The sequence below is a fragment of the Lepus europaeus genome, chromosome 11, assembly GCF_033115175.1.
Source record: "Lepus europaeus isolate LE1 chromosome 11, mLepTim1.pri, whole genome shotgun sequence".
Taxonomy (NCBI): Eukaryota; Metazoa; Chordata; class Mammalia; order Lagomorpha; family Leporidae; genus Lepus; species Lepus europaeus.
Window position 1 is genome coordinate 113,332,224 of NC_084837.1, and position 20,915 is coordinate 113,353,138.

General features: G+C 65.5%; 2 protein-coding genes across 2 annotated transcripts; both read right to left on the bottom strand.

Moving 5' to 3' along the window:
- Positions 1 to 3,940: 3,940 nt before the first annotated feature.
- On the bottom strand, positions 3,941 to 6,768 carry CPLX3 (complexin 3). The gene is made up of 3 exons (XM_062204867.1): positions 6,605 to 6,768; positions 5,558 to 5,645; positions 3,941 to 4,165 (listed from the first exon to the last, which is right to left on the bottom strand). The coding sequence occupies exons 1-3, from the start codon at positions 6,766 to 6,768 to the stop codon at positions 3,941 to 3,943; spliced, it is 477 nt and encodes a 158-aa protein (XP_062060851.1).
- Positions 6,769 to 7,706: 938 nt separating this feature from the next.
- Positions 7,707 to 16,643, bottom strand: LMAN1L (lectin, mannose binding 1 like). Its single transcript, XM_062206676.1, is given in 14 exon segments — positions 7,707 to 7,836; positions 8,747 to 8,874; positions 9,326 to 9,449; positions 10,214 to 10,316; positions 10,670 to 10,721; positions 11,191 to 11,340; positions 11,593 to 11,724; positions 12,134 to 12,189; positions 12,866 to 12,986; positions 13,237 to 13,330; positions 14,586 to 14,650; positions 14,729 to 14,836; positions 14,947 to 15,101; positions 16,475 to 16,643. Coding segments are annotated over 14 exon segments (1,587 nt in total).
- Between the last annotated feature and the right edge of the window lie 4,272 nt (positions 16,644 to 20,915).

Here is a 20,915-nt window from a genome sequence, read left to right on the forward strand (position 1 = left end):
ACTCCAGTGGTCTGCCCTGCCGGCTTCAAAGGGGTGCAGAGGGGTGAGCACTGCCGGGGTGGTCCAGGAGGCAGAGGCCGGCAGGGGCGCCCGCGACCTGGGGACTGGGAGGAGGTGGCCAGCGCTAGGACCTCTGCTGGCTGAGGCCTGTGGGGAGTGGGCAGACCCGCTCTCCAAAAGCTGTTCTTCCTTTGGGGCGGGAGCTTGCACTTCGCGCCTTCAACACGGGGCGCACAGCACACCCCAGCCTTTCCTCCCACCTGCCCCGGCCCCTTGGCCCCTCCCCAGGAAGCAGTGGACAGGCCTCTGGGCAGACTGAGGGGCCCACTGTCCCCATGCCCACCTGCCCCTCCCTCGGCTGGCTGGGGAGCCAAGGAAGGCTGTCGGTCTGGGAGGAGGTCACCCAGAAGGATCCACCCCGTGGGGAGTGGGCCTGGGGGAGGGACAGGGACACGCCACTGCCCACTTCCCCCAGCAACTCGCACCGCACTTGGACCCTCGCGGTCCCACGGGTGTGACAAGAGGCGGCTTCCACCTCTGTCCCAGGGGCCCAGCTCCCTGCTCTCCCCAGGCTCCCCCCCAGCCAGCCTCAGGCTGTGGGGCTGAGCCTCAGCTGGGTCAGCAGGCAGTGAGCTGCCCCAGATGTCCCCAGTGCCTGCAGGGGGCTCATGTGTGAGGGACCATCTGGCGGTGGGGACTGGGAGACCCTCCACCCTGCAAGCCCTGGCCACCCTCCCCTGCTCCTGCCAGGGACCGCCTGTATCTGCACCCTCCTTCCCCAGGGTCCTGGGCCTGAGCAGTCAGGATGGGTGCAAGGCAGCAGGTGGGGCCCAGGAGCACCAGAGACCCCCCTCCCCAAAATCGCTTGTGAGGCGGAGCCACAGCCCCTGGGACGCTGGGGACCCGCTCAGGTGTCTGCTTCCCCTGAGAGAGCACAGGGGTGGGGTCGGAGGGGCTCGCTCTCTCACTGTCCTTCAGCATTTCCTGTGTCCACGGGGGGGGGGGGGCAGTCCAAACCCTGGTGCTCTGATGGAGCGGTTTTGGCACCATGAGAGGGACGTTGTGGTGGCAGATGGTTTTCTTGGTGGCCTCACATCACACCGGAGGGGTGGGCCCCCCGGGAGCGCGTGATTGTCTAAATAGGAGGGTGTGGAGGGGAGGGCAGGGCACAGCGAGTGCCTGGTGCAGCTCTACTTCCAACCCAGCTTCTTGCCCATCACACCCTAGGAGCCGCCAGTGATGATGGCTCCCGTAGCTGGGTCCCTGCACCCACAGGGGAGACCAGGATTGGGTACCCAGCTCCTGGCTTCTGCTCCATCCAGCCCCAGGCTATTCTGGGGATTTGGGGAGTAGACAGGCATAGAGGATCTGTGTTTCTGTCTCTGCCTTTCAAATAAACGAAAATAAATAGAGGACAGGAGACAATGAGTCCAGCGCCCAAGGGCTTGGGAGAGGGGCCAGTCAGCCCCCAGCATGGAGCAGGGCTGATGGAGGGGGAGGCAGGGTGGGGCCAGCAGAGCCAGGCACCCAGCAGCCTGCTCTCTGCCCATCTGAGCCCCAGACCCGGCCCCCCCACCCCAGCACCTCCCCCACACCACTGCAGGCATTCTACAGACAGGTGGGCTCCTTAGGGTCCCCAGGCTGTGAAGTGGGGGCCAGTGTGGGGGCTCAGCCCCCTCCCACTCCCTGGCCCGGGGCCCCAAGCAGCCCTCTCTATGGGGTTCAGTGGATGCTGCCCCTCCTCAGCTCTTCCCCGCCCACCCGCCCCCAGCCCTGCTAACCACTGAGGGGGCGGGGCCTGTCCAATCCCATTAGGCAGAGGGCCCCTGGGGCGGCCTCCCTGCCTGCCGACGCTGCCAAGCCGGGCTCTGACTCAGGTCTCCTCCAGCTGCACCAAGGTCAGGAGGGGTTGTCGGTGGCCACCAGCCCTTCTCGGGGGGATGCCCGGGAGAAAGAGGCCCAGTGTGACAGCCCGAGCAGCCCTGTCCTCACCCTGTGTCCTTCCAGGCCTACCCCCTTGTCCGCCTGCCCCCACCGTCCCCTCCAGCACAGGTTGTGTGTCCCTTATTTTACACGGAGCCCTGATGGAGGCTGTGCCCTTGAAACCAGGCCTGGTGTCCGCTCCCGCCTGTGACTCGTGGCTGCGTCCCCGCAGGCCGGCACCTGGGCAGCAGCAGGCCAGGGCCCCAGACCCTAGGGTGCCCCTGCACACACATCCTGCCCCAGCACAGGTGATGGGGGAGATTGGAGATTCCTGGTTTTGACGAATGACTGCTCTTCGGGACGTGGATTACTGCCCAGTTTGGGGCTAAGGGGGCTCCCAGGGAACGGTGGAAGTCGGAGTCGCCCAGCAGCGCCCCTGCCTGCTTCGCTTCCATGTCTGTTAGGCAGGCAGCTAGAAGTCAGCCTGTGTGGGAGAGGCCTGGGGAGGACCAACAGCCCGGAAGCACCCCAATATTTTACACTGCAAAGTCCTGCCCAAACCCTGATAACTTCCCAGGTGGTCTCGGCCGTTCCCCCAGGGGAAGCTCCCCAGGAGAGCCCTCTCCCCTCAGCATCAAATGGAGTGTCAGGCACCCTAGGGGAGGCTGCCCTGCCAGGTGGGCTCCCCGCTCTGATAGCCCCGGGGAGTGAAACCGGCAGCAGTTTCTCCTCATTTACACTCAGCAAACCCTTTGTACTGGAGGCGGGGAGGGGCGAGGGGGGGGGAATAGACCCACCCCCTTAAAACCCAGCCTAAGCAAACCGGGCACTGTCTCAGGCTCTGTCTGAAGAGGTGCCCATCCAGTCCTGCGGATGCCCTGGCCCCAGGGAAACCTGGCCGCTTTGCTTTTCCCTGCTCTCTGTCTCCTGAATTCTTCCTTGCGCGAAGACAAGAACGCTACACTCCACTAACACTTCCATCTCCAAAATGAGGAGGTGAGCCGGGCACGGGGCCCCAGATGGCTGCGGTTGAGCTGTGGCCTCTGGTGGCGCCCGTCTGGCCCATGAGCAACCCCACCCACAGCTGCGTGCCAGCCCCGGGTCCTCCCGCCCAAGTCACTGGGCCTAGAGCCATGCCAGGCTATGCCGGCAGAGAGCCTGCACATCTCCTAGGGGCTGCCACTGGGGGTGGGGGGCGCCTGGTCCGGAGGGCTCCTCCCAGCAGAGACGCCCCTCTGGGGACAGGCGCGAGGGCCGGAGGGCGGGAAGAAGTGGAAGGCCGGCTCGTCGTGGGGGTCTTTATTCGTCACTGAGCTGGGAGAGAAGACTCCAGCTATGGAATCCAGAGAGACTTCTACAGGAACAGAAATGAGCTGGGCCCTGGGCCCAGACAAGGCCCAGAGCCGCCTGGGCCGCTGTTCCGTGCCAGCTTCATCCTTGGCGCCGCGCCCCTCGCACAGCAGCGCCCGGCTCCCTCGAGACTGTGGCTGCAGCTGCTGCCCTGAGCAGGGACGGGGAGAGGCTGGGAGGCCCTCCACACCTGCCCGGCCCAGTCCCACTTCACAGAGGACAGAATGAGGCCCAGGGGACAGAGACTCTCAAAGACCATCAACAAGAAGACCGGCGCTCCAGCCTCCAGTCTGCACAGGGCGACCGCCCAGAGCCCCTCCGGGAGCATCCGAGTGTCGGGGTCTAGAGGGGCTGGCCTGGGCGTGGCGCGTCTGCCCAGCATGGGCTCTGCCCTCGCGTGCTGGTGTGCTGGGTCCCTGTGTGGCTCTCACACGTGCTCCCGGGTGCAGGAACGTGGGCCTGGCCCTACACTCCCCAGAAGCCTTCCCCAGGCTGAGCGGAGGGTGGTCCTGGGGGCTTTGCTCCCAGAAGGCCAGCTTGGAGCTTGGATGAGACGGGTTCCAGGGCTAGGGCGGGACGGGGAGAACAGGGCCCCAGGCGGGGTGTGGGTCCCCCGGGGGCTGAGACACACCCTGAGCCCTCCTGTGGGCAGCCCCAGGGAGAGCGGTCACATGATGTAACACTTTTCAGCTGACTGCTTGAGGTCCCCCAGGGTGGCCTGGGCCTTGTCCTTGATGGAGCCGAGGTCCAAGCCAGGGAGGCTGGCCAGCTGCCCGAGGACGGAGGCCTTCTCCTCCTCTTCCTCCGTGTCCTCCTCGATCATCTTGGCCAGCTCCCGGGGCAGCTCCACGTCTCCCCCCACCATCTGGATCTGGCTCTCGTCCGTCTCGTTCTGGAGGGAGGGGGGAGGGAGAAGGCCGGTCCATGAAAGGGCAGGAGGGGGCTTCCTGGCCCCTAGGCTCTCGAGACTGGAGGATCTGCCAGGGAGTAAGGAGACGGAAACACCCAGCCGGGAGTCCCACTGCTGCCGTCAGCTCAGGCATGTGCTGGCTGTCGTGAGCTACACAGAGGGCACAGCCAAGGATGGCACCATCGTCCACCGTGCACCTGACCGACGGATAGCCCTGTGAGGTGGGTGTTGCTGCCTCCACTTTACAAATAAGGACCCTGAGGCTCAGATACACGAGCAGCCTGCCTGCGTTCACACACGTGGTGGGCAGGGGAGCCACCGTCATGCAGCCGTGAGCACACCTGTGGTCACTGCAGGACGCCCAGTAAGGGCCGCTGCACCTCCCTGGCCCTGTCCAGCTGGGTCCCGCGCAGTGGCATCCAAGTCCTGCCTCTCCTACTGGGCACAGGGTTCCATGGTGGAAGGAACCAGTCCGCCCCTAGCTGGGTTTGTGGGCAGGCTCCCCTCTGAGAGCCTTCAGGACCCTGGTGCCCTGTGGGGAGCCCGAGGCGTGGCTGGGGGGGAGGGGCGGCGATAAGTGCAGCGGAGGGAATGTGACATTCAGAGTTGATCTTGGATTCAGCAGAATGGAGCCCTGTGCGTCCAGTCCCCAGTCAGAGGCTAGCACAGTTCTGGGCGCACGGAAAGGAGTGGCCGAGCACCTATCTTGAAGCAGATTTACACTGGAGAGGAGGGAAGGGGATTTCTGTGCGCAGACCCCAGGCCCTGGAAAGCAGCCCCCAGCCCAGGCACAGCGGGCTCAGGATTCAGAGCCCAGAGCAGCCTCCGCCCACCCACCCACCGGCTGCACCACTCGCCACCCTGATGACCCCAGCTAAGCCCCTTAATCTCTCCGGGCCTCCGTTTCCTCATTTGTTGCTGTGAGTGACAGCTACCTGGCAGCCGTATGGGGAGGGCAGGGGAGGACAGGAAGGTCAAGGACCCAGGACAACACAGACAGCGACCTTTCTTTCCCAGCCGGCCCTCCAGGTGTGTTTGGAAGCACCCCCAGCCCACTCCTCTGAGCACCCACCTCTTCAGTAAGGTCCACCACCTCTGGCTGGGGAGGAGAGAGGTGGTGAGAAAGGCCGGGGTTTGCTCCAAAAACAAACAAACAAACAAACAAACAACCTGTCCATCTCCAGAGGACTTTACCCCCTCAACATCAAGCTCTGGCCCTGGGCAGGCACCTGCTCACATCAAGTGACTGAGTGAGGGAGAGCAGGACCCACCGAGCACTGTGTCGGTCTTACCCAGGCTGAGCGCTGCTGAGGAAGGAGCCTGGGGCCAGGAGCTCAGGGCCTGGGATGCACCCGGCAGGTGCACCCCGCTTACCTTGGGCAGCCGGTATTTGTCTCGGAAATGACTCCGCAGGGTGGCACGCTCTGCCTTCCTCTGTGCAAACTGTGCGTCCCTCTCCATCCTGCCGGGCACAGGGGGAGGGGGTGTCACTGCCAGGGATGAGCGAGGGGTCTCGAGCCCCCAGGGCTGCCTGCAGCAGTCCCACCTGTGTGTAGCCAGGGCAGTCCTGCCCAGCTGTGGGGTCCGTCCTTGTCCTAGCACCCATTGTCGCACTGGATGGGTCGAGCAGGCTCTTGCCACAGACCCTAAAAGTTCCACACATCACACCTGCTCTCTCCTCCCTGCCTGAGAGGCTGTGCCTTGGCAAAGAAAGCATTGGGACAGGCTTGGAGCTGCCACCACATTAGGGCTGGACTTGGGGAAGTCATTTACCTTCCCTTCTGTAAACTGGGGATAAGAGTTTGCAATTTACACGGGGTTTTCAGGACTAAGAGAAATGACAGTGCCAGGTGCCGGTTACTGTGCTGAGCCGGCTGCATGCATCAAGCCATTTGCTCTTCAACACGTAGGGTGGACACTATCACAGAGAGGTCGAGAAACTTGCCTAAAGTTACCCAGCAGAATCTGAACCCTGGCAGCCTACTCGCTCTGGGGTCCAGCCCTAAGCCCACCGGAGCTGCCCCCGTTCCAGCCCTGGGAGGTGGGGGGGGGGGTAGGCAGGGTCACTGCCTGAGAGGGTCCCCATCCCGACATCAGCCTCCCACCGCCCAGGGCTCCCCCGCTTCTCAGAGCCCCAGCTGGAACACGCAGGCGGCTGGGACCAGATCGGATTAAGGGATTACTGGTTCTGTCAGAAAGGCACGTGCACCCCTTCCCCATCCCAGGCCCCTCACTCCTCCTGAGCGGGGTGCTGGGCGACTCCGGGGACAGCCTAGAGGGCAGGGACCCGCCGCCCCTAACACTGTCTACCAGAGTGGGGTGAGGGCCTCGGGGCTCGAGTCCGTCCCGCGCTGGCGGAGCCGGCGGCAGCGGGCGGGCGGGGGCGGGGGTCGCCGGAGCCGGGCGGGGGCCCCCACTCACTTCTCCTCCACCAGTTGCCTCTGGTACTCCTCGTACTCCTCCCGGCTCATGCCCTGCGCTTCGGCCGCCGACTTTTCCCCGTCTCCCTTGTCCTCGCCGCCCCCCAGGCTGCCGGTGAGGTTCTTCAGCTGGCCGCCCACCATGGTCTTCACCATGAACGCCATGGTCTTCGCGGGCCGGGCGCCGGCCACGTCCGCACCTGCTTCAGCACTGGGCCCGCGGACAGCGCCCGCCGCGCGCGCTCGCCGGCGCCGCCCGCCCCCGCCTCCGCCCCCTCCCCAGAGGGGCGGGGGGCACGCACGGGGCCGGGCGGGCGGGGCCACGTGCCCGCTCCCCACTCCCGCCTCTCCCACGTGCCTCCCTCAACGCCAGCTCCGCCGGGCGCCGCGGACCGCGCAGCTCGGCGCGCGGTGGGTGGTAGGGCATCCTCCGGGGAACGGGGCTGTGCGGACGGGGGTCCGGGGGTCCGGAGCCCTGCTCCCCTCTTGGGTTTCGGCAGGGAGGTGGGGCAGCAGCCTGGGGGCAAAAACCTTGCCTTGAACTCCATCCCGTTTCCCCCGCCCCTTTCCCCACACCCCCCGACCCCGGCAGCCGCCCAAAGAGCTTGACAGGGAATGGGGGGGGGGGTGGAGACCCGAGAGCCGGACACCGCATCCCAGTTCAGGCTCCGGGAGCGGGGGGCGGGGTGGGGGTGGGGGTCGGGGCTCCCAGGGTGCTCGCTCCTGCGCCTGCCCTGCTGCCCTTGGAGCTGCGGGGAGTGGGGGTGCGTGGGAGATGCCTCTCCTTGTTCTGGGCGCGTTTGGGGAGAATGATACACAGATGTGGCTCCTGCTGCCCCTCTAAGTGCAGACGTTTGAGGGCTCAGTCCATGCCTTGGCCTCCTTGCTGGCGTGGAGCGCACACCTCGCTCCCTACCCAGAGGAGGCGGAAGCCTTTGGGAGAGATCAGAGGGGGAAGCTGGGAGGTCAGTGATGGTGCCAGAGCCTGGGGAGGCAGAGATCACTTTTAATAAGGCGGGAGCTTGCCAGCCGCCGAGGTGTGAGCGGGGGTGGGCACCCAGAAGACGCCACGCTGCCCACTTGCCAGTGAGAAGGGGCTGTGGTCAGGCTTGCGTGCTGGGGGAGACGGGCTGCCTCCTGAGAGCCCCCAGGGCGCTCCCGATGCGTGGGGCAGGGCCCTGAGGAAGGCCGCCTCTGGACAGACACTCCCGGAAGCGCTTGTCCAGCTCCTGTCTGCTGCCAGAGAGAGAAAGGGGACCTGGGTCTCGGTCTTCCGCGCTTTTGAAACCAAGCCCCCTACACTCACGGCACCACAGCCCCCCCTGCCTGGGACCAGCCGGGGCTCCCTGGGCCTGCCACGTAGCTGTACACTCCTCCCCCACCACACCCGCCGGCGTCGAAGAGCTGTCCCAGGCTTCCTGCCATGTTGCACCCTCGTGCACGTGCCCCAGCCTGTGTCCATGGCCACCTGTGCCTTCTCTACACGTCACTGCACTGCCGGGGCCACGGCACAGCCCCACGGATTTTTCTGGACTTGAAATCTCACCACCTTCTTTCCTGAGGCCCTCGGCACACCCCACACCTCTAAGCAGCGCACCCTCACTCCACAAACACCCCCCCAGCAGAAAGGGTGTCCCCCCACCTCTCTAACTCGCTCTCTGCCCCATTTCACAAACTGCTCCTGCCCTGTGCTCCAACAAGACTCGCCGCTGTTTCTCCAGCGTGCTGTGCTGTGTCCGAGCCCCCACGCCTTTGTCACCCGTCCCCGGGCCTCCTCGGGGCTGTTGCCTATCCTGTAAGCTGAGAATGTCCTTGTCACCTGATGACCCTTATCAAGTGTCCCTTCCAGGCTGGGTCAGGTGCTTTGTGCCACACTCCCATAGACCCTGAACTTCCTGTGGGCACGGCCCTGGTGGCCCGTGTGAGTGTCCGAGAGCTATGTGAGAGCAGGCCTCGGACTGGGCAGGGAGGGGGTCTGTGCCTGGTCAGACGATGGGTCCCAGCCTGTGTTGTCTTGCTCCTTCCCCGAGGGTGGTCTGGGCAGCTGCCCTCTGGAGCCCAGTGCCCCCTCTCCAGTGGACAAGCTGCAGCCCAGCACCAAGGATGCCCATGGCACGGGAAGCCCTGCCCAGGGAGAGCCCACCTGAAGTGGACGTAGCAGAAGAAGGCCACAGTCTGGGCGAGGAGGAAGAGCAGGAGGACGCTGGGCCGCAGGCAGGAGGAGACCCCTGGGCACGCACTGGGCGGGCAGGGGGCCTGGACCGCTGTCTTCTGAGAGGGCAAAGGGAGGGGGCTGGAATCTGGGCCATGTGCGGCCCCGTGTCTCCCCGCCCCAGGCTCGGGGTGCCCTGGCTGTTACCCAGGGAGCCTGGAGGAGGGGCAGCAGATGAAGCTGCCTCCCCCACCCCGGCTCCCACGGCTCCATCTGTGAGAACAGCTGGGAAGGCCCAGGGCCTGGGATCCTCAGGGGTCAAGAGAAGAGGGGGAGACTCTGACAGTACCAGGCAAGGAGGAGGGCGAGGGGAAGGCCGAGACAGGGCAGGGGCTCCCCTGACAGCTCCTCCTGCCTGGTCACTGAGCGCTGTCCCTGCTCCCTCCCGGCTTGGTCTCCATCCCCGCAGAGAGCTGCACACCCAGGCAGACAGGCAGGGCGCCAGGGGTCCTGGGAGAGGGGCTGAGCCCGGGGAGGGGCTCCCCCGCTCTCCCGCTGCCCGCCCCTCACCACCACACTCCGCAGGTCCGTCTGCAGGAGCCCGAGGGTCTGCTCCAGCTCTGACAAGTGGTGCTTGGTGCCCACGGGCAGGAAGGAGACCCGCGCTCCCGAGGCCATCAGAGCCGCAGCGTCCCTGGCAGGGGGAGAGCGGGGAAGCTGCAGCCAGAGGTCCTGGTCCTTTCCCGAGATCGCCAGTGGTGGCGGCACAAGGCACACGGAGGACCGGACGGGCCTCTTCTTTCCGCCCCGACTTTCTTCCTGCAACCTGAGACAGCTCTCCCTGAGCGAAGGCTCTGCCGGAGCTGTCTCAGCCCCAGGCTCCCCCCGGGCGCTGCCTTCCATCCCAGCCCGCTGGGCAGTCAGCGCCTCTCCCTTGTGTCAGCCAGGCGTGTGCACGTGTGGGGCGGGTGGTGTTGGGCGCCAGCCGCAGGATCCGCATCCACACCATGCAGGGGCTATCCGAGCCCCGGGCCCCGTAGGCAGCTCTCTCCGAGCCCCGGGCCCGCAGTGGGAGGCGGGGAGGCCAGAGCAGGGCCCGGTGAAGTTGGGGACTGTCTCCTCCCACTGGCCTGACCCCAGCCCGGCTCTTTCGGAGGACCCCATCAGAACATTCCCTCCTCCTTCCAAGCTAAAAGAAGGCTCCTGTGTACTAATCCCCCCGGGGCTGCGGGTGCACAAGTCGCTTTTGAACGAGGACTTGGAATCCTTAAACTTGGTTCCATTCAAATCCAGGTCAGCTAGCAAACCGCACCCCACCTCCAGCCCTGCCAGTCCCCAGGCTTGGTGCCGGGTGGTGAGGGAGGGAGGGGCGGCGACCACTTCAGGCAGCAGAGCGACTTGGTGGGGGCTTCTCCTCCCTCTCCCTGCCCCCTGCCCCCCTGCCCCCCTGCCCCTCACCGCATCTCTCGCAGGGCCTGGAGCAGAGTCCGCTGTCCACAGAGCAGGGTGCTGAGCTGGGCAGAGTCCTGCAGGAGGCCAGCCCGTTGTCCAGGGTCCAGGTCACAGCCCCTGTCTTCTCAGCCCCCCTGGCCCAGGGAACACAGCCTCCCCACCCCCACCCCCCACTCCTCCTCCCAGCAGTGTTAGCCGATCACCTGCACTCTCCTATTTGGACACCTGGCGTTTACCACGTCCACCTGGGCTGCTGGAGCTCCCCCAACCCCTCTCCCCAGGGATGCCTCCCCCTTCCCTTCTAAAGGTGGTGCTGCCCCGCCCCCCCGCCCCCCCAGGGAGTCTCCTTTGCCTCCTTCTTCCCCCAGGGCCGCTTCCAAGCTGGGGCCAGTGCTGATCAGCACCTCCCCCCTCCCTGCTGCCCCCACCGCACTTGGGTCCCTATCCTGTGACCTGGAGAGGGGCCGCCCCTCTTGGGGATGGATGATGGAATCTGGCAGGAGGGGTCCAGGGCCTGGAGCGGGAGCCCCTCCCCTCTGAGCCACTCCGGCCCAAGGACACAGGATGAAGCCCTCACACTGTCACAGCCCGGCTGGCCTCCTGTGCCCAGTTCCTACCACCTGGGCCGCTGCGGCCCTGGGGCATGGCTCCCTAAGGGAGCCGCCGGGATGGCAGCCCCGCTGAAGCAGGGTTCTGGTGCAGCTGAGCGTGCAGCGAGCCGTGTGCACGCCGAGTGCTCCATGCAGATTAGCACCTGGTCTATTTCTGCCTTCGCCTGCAGCCCCCAAATACCTGGCCTCCTTTGCTCTCCCAGCCCCAGCTGCACCTGCCCTGCCTGTCCCTGCCGGCCTTCTGTCCCTGCAGGCCCTGGAGGAGACCAGCCCCCGGCTGGAGCACTGGTTCCTCTTCCAGGCAAATCAGAGCCCACTTGGTGCTGGACCAGGCCTGCAGGTGGAATCTTAGATGCCCGAGGGGCCACTCACCCAGCCTCCCTCTGGCCGGACCTGGCCTGGGGACCCCAGCTGCTGCTTCCACTGCCTCCGTGCCTGGGCCAGCTGCTCAGAGAGACCCCCGAGGGCCTGTAGGACCCGGCTGTGCCGGCTGAGGCTCTCCTCCAGGTCAAGGAACCTTTCCTCTGGGGGGTGGGGCAGAGCTGGGTCAGGCAGCCAGTGGGGGCGGGGCAACAGCCTACCTGGGGGTGGGGCTTCTCAGGGAGGGGCACCAGGAGGTGTAGCTTCTGCCTGGAAGACCCGCCCCTGGGAAATGTGCCTGGGGGTGTGTTGAGCCCCAGCCCCCAGGCCTCCCTCGCCCCATTGGTTACAGGACTCCTGGTTCCAAGGGAAGAGGCTCCCCTGCCCCAGCTGCCCACTCCCCGGGTCCCCAGCCCCGCCCTGGGCACCGGCGTCCGACTTCGGAATGACATCCTCCCGAGCGCCCAGGGCCAAGGTTGCCTGCAGCGCCTCCAGCTGCCTGGCCAGGCGGAGCTGCTCCAACTCTGGGAGCGGCTTTGGGGGAGCCTGGATGGGGAGACAGGAAGTCCAGCTGGAACCCAGGGGAGGTCCAGGGGCAAGGGGTGCCCTCCCGCAGCCCGCTCCCTGACGAGCCAAGCTCCAGGCAGGGGAAGAGACCTGCTTCCAGCTCCCAGCCTCTGCCCCACCCCCGCCGGGCCCCATGCCCTCCCGCCTCAGGCCCTTGTCCACACGGCTCCTTCAAGCTCACGTCCCACAGCCTTCTGTGGCCCCTGGCTGGTCCAGACCCCGTCCTCACGCTCCCACAGCCCCCTGCGCCTGCTGGTTTCCGGCCGCCAGCTCCCTCCGCTCTGAGCTGCCAGCCTGGGGGGCCGTGAGGGCAGGGCCTAGCCCCCGGCACCAGGCCTGAGCATAACTCCAAGATCCTGCGTGGCAGCGCTGGGGGGGCGTCGGTCACCTCCGGGCCCGGCTGGTGCAGACTGTAGGTCAGGAAGGCCAGGACGTCATGGTCATCTAGAAGGCGGAGGCAGGGGGAGGTGGGCCCCCAGCCAGCACCCTGCCCAGGCACCCAGCTCTCGTGGGAGGGCCAGGCAAGCGGTGGGCAGGAGGGAGGGCCCAAGGGCTGAGCCACGCCCTCAGCCAGAGACAGTCCCCAGCACGTGGGGAAAACGGACAGTCCAGGTGCCCCCTGGCACATCCTGGGCTGGAGCGGGGACCACGCAGCACCCTCAGGGCCCAGGCCTTGAAGCAGCCCCTCCTCCAGCCTGGCTCTGATGTCACTGTCCTCCTCAGGAACCTTCCATGGCTCCCCAGTGCCTAGAGTCTAAAGCCCAGATCATTGCAGCGCCCTCATAAGGATGTGATGAGGGCTAACCAAGCCAGCGAGGGGTGGTGCCCTTGTACACCCGGTGTACGGTGCCCAGTGTAGAGTAAGCTCCGCACCACAGACACCAGCAGTTCAAGGACTCCGCGCTCCAACTGCACCTGTTCTTCAGCAGGTGCCCCCGGCATCACGCCCCTAAATGCCCCCACGGCTGTCCTGCTGCTGCTTGCCCGCGTAGCATCCAGTTGGGGTGGGTGCACACCGTGGGGAAGTGGCTCAGTCCCCAGCCAGGGCTCTCTAGAACACTGGGTGAGCAGGAGCTGCTAAGCACAGCCCCCCTTCCCACCAGCCTGGAGGGAGCCTCACCTGCCAGGGTGCTAGTGGCTGCCGAGACCCCAAAGAAACCTCCAGGGGCCAATAGCAGGGGCCCCACCTCGACACAGACCTCATCGGGGTCATGGGGAGTGAGGCCGCTGTTGGAGGATACCTGCAGGGCATGGAGGCATGGAGGCAGTGAGCCCCTCCCTCCCCTGCAGAGTTGGGGGGGGCAGGGCATCGACCCCACCTCTGACTCCCTGGCCCCCGCCCACCGGCCCGCAGTCTGGAAGGACATGTGCGCAGTGGATGCTGGGGCTCCGGGTGTGGGTGGAGGGCCCTGTGTGTGTGTTGGCCTGTGTGTGCCAGGGACCCCGGGGCGTCCGTCACCTAGATGGCCCGCCACGGGGCAGGGCACTCACACGCAGTCTCTGTCCCCAGTAGGTGATCCGTGCTCTGAAGGGGTATGGCCGGTTCCGGAAGTCCCGACGACAGAGGCCCAGCACCCGGCTGGCCCTGCCCCTGTGGGCACTTGGAATGCAGCAGGCCACAAAGGACCCATGGCCGGGCCAGTGGCCAGCAGCTGCTCTGCCCAGGCCTGCAGTGCCGCCCTGCCCCCTACACACTGTCTACTCCAGTGTCCCTTGCCGTGGTTTCTCACTGAGGATGGAGGAGGAAGCAAGCCCTGGCCAGCCGAGGGTTGGGCCCTGTCCCCCACAGAAGGGCCAGGGGCCTCCCTGTGACCCCGCCCCGGAGGGCAGAGGCCTGCGCTGCCAGCTGCGGGGTGTGCGCCCGCCATGCCCCCGGAGCCCGTCCCTCACCCGTCCTCCCTTCGGCCCAGGTTCCCCCGGGCAAGGCTTCTCTTCCTTCCCCTTTGCGATGAGGGGACAAGTCCTAGCGACAAGGACAAGGTGGCCAGCCCCTCCCTGCCAGGGGAGTGGGAGAGCAGCCGGAAGGGAGCCCTGAGCTTTGCGTTCCTCTGGGCACCGTGGGCAGCTCACCCCAGGGCACCCGTCACCGCCGCCTTCAGCCAAGAGGGGGCGAGGCGGCACAGAGCAGAGGGGAGCCCGCCCCGGCGCTGCGTGACCTTGGGCAGCCGCCTCACCCCTCCCCGCCCACGTTCCGGCCTTTACGAGGAGGACACTAACTGCCGCGACCTCGTAAGGGTGTGATGAGGGTTAACCGAGCCAGCGAGGGGAAGGCGGAGGGCTCTGTGCCCGGCGCCGTGGATGCCAGCAATTATTCTAATTGTTACAAGCCAGGGGCTGTTTGCTGAGGGCACCGGCAAACCGGCCCAACTACTGGGGAGGGCGGAGAGCCACGTCAGCTGTGTCATCCGGAACACGGGAGAGGCCCGGCTGGGGCCCACAAGTCCGGGCTCCCGTCTCAGCCCTGCCAGCGGCTCTGTGTCCTCGGGCCAGCCACCTGCTTCCCCTGGGCCTCGGAGGCCTCTGCTGATCCCCACTTACCAAGGGCATGGGGGGGGAGAGGGGCCCTGGGGTGTGAAATGGTCATTCCAGGCCCGCCCCTGTCCTGCCCCTTGGCACTGGGCGGGGCGGGGAGCTCAGGGGACTGAGGGCTCCTGGGCCACCTGCGAGCTAACTGGTCCTGGGGCCCCGGAAGCCTCGCTGAGGCTGTGAGTGGAAGTCCCGTCCTGGGGGCAGCTGGCGGCTCAGAGTGGGAGGCCAGCGAGGATGGCGGCTTGGAGGCTGGGGGCCCGGCGGGGCGGGGGCAGGAATGCCGAGGGTAGCACAGGGGGCTCCTGCCAGACCCTTACCCGAGCTCTGTGCTGGGGCTGTGCCCCTCACCAGCCAGCACGCGGATGGCAGGGCTGTCCTGTGTGGGAGGCGACCATCAGCCGAGCGGGCACAGGTGAGGCTGGGGCGCCGGTGGGGGCAGGAGGCGTCCACTCACCTGGGCGTCCCCGGCCGAGGAGTCCAAGAGGATCCCGACGCCGTCCCACGAGGCTGGCCCCCCCAGGACAGAGCCCACTCGGCCCCTTTCCCGCGTGTACCACACGGCCTGCAGGGCTCCAGCCCCAAAGTCAGGGCTCCCTGCAGGCCGCGGGAACCCCAGGCCCATGGCCCCCTCCCCCTGGGCTCCAGGTCAGGTAGGGGAGGGGGGGCACTCACCATACCCTGGGCCCCCCGGCGCCCCGGTCCCGTCACCCTCAGCTGCACCTCCACCTCCCAGGCAGACAGCAGGACAGGGGCCCTGCTCCACACGGCACCACCCCGGTCCCTCAGGGACGGCGCCAGGCGTACTTCGTCCAGGCCCAGGATGGCGTCTGCGGACAGCACAGCTCAGGGTCCCCCTGTGCTCGTAAGAGTCCATCTTACAGGTGAGCAAACTGAGGCCTCGCGAGGGACGGGGAGGGCCTGGGAGCACAGCCAGGGAGGCCTCCGACTTGTCCACTGGGGCCACGCCCGGCTTCCGGGGAGAGCGGAGGAGGGTGGGAAAGCAAAGGGCAGAGGTGGGAGCTGCCCGCCCGACGGTGAGGAAGGGGCAGAGGGAGGGAGGAAGGGAGGGAAACTGAGGCTGGCTCGGCAGGCGGTGGGGGGAGTGGAGGGCAGAGCTCCAGCTGCTCCCCACCCCCTGGCCTGCCAGCCTGGACGCTGGCCCGGGGCCAGGCCATGCAGAAGCTGCTGATCCAGTGTGTGTTCTGCAGAGCCCAGGAGTGGGGGAGGGGTGGGGAGGCAGGAGCTCCCGCAGTCAGCCGTGCACAGGATCCTGGGCCCTGCTCAGCCCTGCATGGCCTGGCTGGACCCAGGGGCACCGGGTGGGTTTGCTGAAAGGCCAGATTAATCGATCAGCAGGCGGGCAGGTCTCACTGGGTGACCTTGGAGAATGTGGCTCCACCCCTCCCCGCCACTGGCATGGCCCGTGACACCCCCGACTGGGCAAGGCCCCCAAGCAGCAAGGGAGGCACAGGCGGGCCTGGCTCTGCCGCTGTGGGGAGGCGGCCCGCTCTGTGCCGCTGTGGGGGACGGGAAGAAAGACCCTGGGGTGGGGCCGCCTGCCTAGAGGGGGTCTTTGGTTCTGGCCTCTGCCGGGAACCATGCCCGTTCTGAGAACGTACACCTCATGGACAGAAACACGCAGCTGATCTGCTTTCTCTCTTTGCTCTGCCCTCTAGGCGGCTCTGAAGGAAAACCGTGGCCTACTTCTGGGGTGGGCAGAGCTCAGAGCGGTGTGGGTTTGCGACAAGCCGCTCCTCTCACGCCCCCTCTAGCCCGAGTCCCGTTCTTCCGGCTCTCCCCTCTGCTGTGGGCCTCCACAGATCCCTTGCCAACAAGACTGGGTCGGAAGCAGACTGGGGGGTCTGGTTAGGGGGGCTCTGAGCACAGACCAGTGGGCTCGATGCCCCTGAGCTCGCTTCCACCCCAGCACACACACCGGGTGAGAGGTGGGTAGCTGGTCTCTCTCGGGCAAAACTGCAGACAGGAGGGGCCGGGCAGGTGGGGGCTTGAGGTCTGAGAGGCAGAGGAAGGGGAGGGGGTCCAGGAGAGGACAAGGGAAAAGTCAGAGGCAGACAGGGGAAACTGAGGCTGGGGGTGGGGGGTGGGAGGAGCAGGAGCGAGTCTGGGAGGGGCTCCCTGGGCAGAGGCTGGCCCTGGCGCACCCACTGCGCACTCTGGGGTCCCCGTGCCTGGCCCTCACCTCCGTGGTGGCTCCAGAAAGACATCCCAGCCCCAGGCGGTGCCAGTCCCGGTCCTCTGAAGCTGAGCTTGTACTCAAACCTGCGACGTGGAGCACGGCCCCCCGCAGGGCCCAGGAGGAGGAGGAGGAGGAGGCCGAGCGAGGGCCCTGGCCCACGGGTCCCCGGCATTGTGCAGGGAGCTGAAGGCCTGGCCCTGGGGTGGATCGTGGCTGCGAGGCCAGGGAGGGGCTCCTGGGGCTGGGCCAGGCGGGGAGGAGCTGGGTTCTGGCCCTCACCTCTCCCTCCGCCTCCCCTGCACAGACATCCGGTTCCTTTTTGACCCTGTGCCCCCTGCTGCCTGCAGCCTGACCCCTCCCCAACAGCCCAAGCCCCCTGGCCGCTACCCCTCAGCTCTGGCACCCCCTTGGCAGCCCCGGCCTGTCCCCGCTAAGGGAGATGGGCCTCTGTGATGGGCCTCTGTGTCCTGCGGCTCCCTGCATGCCAACCACTCCCAGAAGCCATCCTTGCCAGCACCCCGCCTTCCTTAACAAGTGCCCTGGGAAACGGGGCCTTGAGAGACAGAGCAGGGGCCGGCGCCGTGGCGCAGCGGGTTAAGCCCCTGCCTGAGATGCCGGCGTCCCATAGGCGTCTGGGCCGCCCCACTTCTGACCCAGCTCCCTGCTGGTGCACCTGGGAAAGCCCTGCACCCACGTGGGAGACCTGGATGGAGTTCTGGCTGGCTCGGGGCTTCAGTCTGACCCAGCAGCCAGAGCGGGAGTGAACCAGCAGATAGAAGATCTCCCTCCTCCCTCCCTCTGTCAACTAAATAGAGAGAGCAAATGAATGCAAGATATATCAAGATATATGCCTTGTTTGGAGCCCAAATGTTTAAAAAAGATTTATCTATTTGAAAGGCAGAGCGTTAGGGAGAAACACCCACTGGTTCATTCCCAAAACGGTCACAACAGCTTGAACTGGGCCAAGCTGAAGCCAGGAGCCAGGGACCCATCCAGGTGTCCCAGGTGGTGGCAGGGGCCCACGTACGTGAGCCACCGCCGCTGCACGTTAGCAGGAAGTTGGGTCAGAGCAGAGCAGCCAGGACTCCAACAGGCGCTCTGGTATGGGAGGGCGGTGTCCCGAACAGCGGACCCACGATGCTCACCCTTGGGTGTCAATTTTAACCCAGCAACTGGAAAAAAAAGGGGGGGATACCATTGCAGAAATTTAAACAATGGATTTGATTCTATTAAATAATTCTTAATTCTATTAAATAATAATTATTAAAGTTTTTATGAATATCATGGTATTGTTACATTTTAACTTTTTTTAATGTTTATTTATTTGAAAGGCAGAGTGAGAGGGAGAGGGTCTTCCGTCTGCTGGGTCACTCCCCCGATGGCCAAAACAGCCAAGTCTGGACCAAGCTGGAGCCAGGAGCTCCATCCAGGTCTCCCCCATGGGTGGCAGGGACCTAAATATCTGAGCCGTCCCCCGCGGCTTTCCCAGGTGCACAAGCAGGGAGCTGGATCAGAAGCGGAGCGCCGGCTGAACCCGCTGGGCCACACTGCCTGTCCGTGTGGCTACATTTCTTTTTTTTTGACAGGCAGAGTGGATAGTGAGAGAGAGAGAGACAGAGAGAAAGGTCTTCCTTTTTGCCGTTGGTTCACCCTCCAATGGCCGCTGCGGCCGGCGCATCTCGCTGATCCAAAGCCAGGAGCCAGGTGCTTCTCCTGGTCTCCCATGGGGTGCAGGGCCCAAGCACTTGGGCCATCCTCCTCTGCACTCCCTAGCCACAGCAGAGAGCTGGCCTGGAAGAGGGGCAACCGGGATAGAATCCGGCGCCCCAACCGGGACTAGAACCCAGTGTGCTGGCGCCGCAAGGTGGAGGATTAGCCTATTAAGCCACGGCACCAGCCGTGTGGCTACATTTCCAAAAGAGGACGCTTCAAGTCTGTGGGGAAATCTCTAAAGAGACGTGCGGGGCGGGCGCCTGGCCTGGCAGTGGGGCTCCAGGTAAGGCGCCCCCGTGCACGCTGGGTATTTGGGTGCCACCCTTGGCTCCAGCTTCTGGCTAGTGAGGACATCTGGGGAGCGAGACGGCAGAAGAGACAGATCTCGCTCTGCCTTTCTAATTAAAATACATGTATTTATTTATTCTTTATTTTAAATACACAGATACAGACAGAGCCAGAAACAGACACAGAGATTTTCCCACCCACTGGTTCACTACCCCAAAAGACTGCAGCAGCCAGGGCTGGGCCAGGCTGAAGCCAGGAGCCTGGAGCAACATCCGGGTCTCCCACGTCGGTGGCAGGGGCCCAGCTGCTTGAGCCGCCGGTGCCGGTGTGGAAGGCGCCTGAGCGGCTTCTTACCCGCTGCACCAAACGCCTGGCCCGGAGTTTACTTTAGTGCACAGGATTTTTTTTTTATTTTTGGACGGCAGAGTGGATAGTGAGAGAGAGACAGAGAGAAAGGTCTTCCTTTGCCGTTGGTTCACCCTCCAATGGCCGCCGCGGCCGGCGCACTGCGCTGATCCGATGGCAGGAGCCAGGTGCTTCTCCTGGTCTCCCATGGGGTGCAGGGCCCAAGGACCTGGGCCATCCTCCACTGCACTCCCGGGCCACAGCAGAGAGCTGGCCTGGAAGAGGGGCAACCGGGACAGAATCCGGCGCCCCGACCGGGACTAGAACCCGGTGTGCCGGTGCCGCAAGGCGGAGGATTAGCCTGTTAAGCCACAGCGCCGGCCGCAACAGGATTTTGAGACCCATACACAGAGGGGTCCTTAAAGTGTCCTTGGGGAGTGTGTACTAGGAAAAAACTGCGCATAGCTTTCAGGTTGGTTTTTTTTTTTTTTTAATCAAAATAAATATCTTTTACTTCAATTTTTCATTTTTAAAAAAAAGTTTATTTGAAAGGCACAGTGACAGAGAAGGAGAGAGGTCTTCCATCCTCAGATGGCCGCAACAGCCAGGGCTGGGCCAGGCCGAAGCCAGGAGCCAGGAGCTTCATCTGTCCTCCCCGTGGGTGCGGGGCCCAAGCCCCCGGGCCATCTTCCGCTGTTCTCCCAGGCACAACAGCAAGGAGCTGCATCGGAGGCAGAGCAGCCGGGACTCGAACCGGCGCCCACAGGGGATGCGGGCGTCATCTCAAGGGTTGGCTCAACCTGCTGAGCCACGGTGCCGCCCCGATTTCCGCACGTTTTGAACTTTGGAACTTACCCTGGGGCTAACGCGTTGTGGGTGCAGTGACAAAGTATGTCTGGGTTTGCTCGCTTCACAAAGATCCCAGAGCCGGGGCGAGCAGGTGGGGTGCACATGGCCCAGAGTGCGAGCCCCGGAGCTGGGAGGGGCGCGGGGGCTTCCGGCCGCGCTTCCCTCTGCTCTCCCGTCTGCCGTGCCCGATGGAGGCTGGCTCTCCAGGGCGGCGCAGGTGCGACCTGGCAGCCAGGTGCTAAGCTCCACCAACTGATGACAGCCCAGGCTGTACGTGGAAAACTCGGGGACACGTTAAGAAGTCATTTCTCGACAGGAAGCCCCCGGCCACCCCGACTGGGGCTCCCCTGTCAGTCCTGGCTTCTGCCCCACCCCCACCCCGCCCTGAGCTCCCAGCTCCTCCTCGCCCCCTCCCTCCTTGGCCCCCACCCCGGCTGCGCCCCTGGCTCCCAAGCCTTGCCTGGCCTGGCAGGGGACAGTGCGCCCTCTGCGCCAGCCCCCAGGTATTTCCCGCTGACTCACCCCCTCCGCCCAGGCTGCTCTCTACCCTCGCTCTCCTTATCTGAGAAATGGGGACAACGTCCACTTCCCGGAGTCTGGAGGGTCCCACTGGGGTGGGCTGGCAGCCGGCGAGGACCCCCTCACCCACTCCTCAGACTCCTCTGCCCCGCCCAGCCGCGCCCGGCGCACCCCAGCCTCTCCCTGTCCCCACGTCCCTGTCTGTGCCATCAGAACGGGCGTCCCAAGTCACACGTCGGCCCTACACCCCATCCGCAGCCCCCGCCACCTCCTGAAGCCAGGCCGCTCACGGGGTCTGCACGGCCTCCACCTGTTCCCTAGCCACGCCCCTCGGCACCTGTGCCGGCACACCTCACCGCCTCTGCCCAGGCAGCGCCCTTCCTCGGCCAGGGTGGACCTCGCCCCGCTGCCTGGCACCTGCAGTGGGTGGAGTCGCACGAGGACGAGCTGGCCCACTCACGGCTGGCACAGAGCAGAGCAGGCAGGGGCGAGAGAGGGAAAAACAAAGCAAGAACACAGGAGGAGAGTCAGAGACAGGGCTGGGGCGGGGCGGGGGTGGGAAGCACCAGCTCTGCTGCCACAGCCTCTGAGCGCCCCGCCCTGCCCCCCCCCTGCAGACGGCCAGGCCCAGGGCCCCCTGTGGACAGAAAGCCAGGGCGGGGCTCCCCAGCTGCTGGTTAGCATCTGCCAGGGCACGGGCCGTGTCCCGCCCCATCCCGCCATGGAGGCC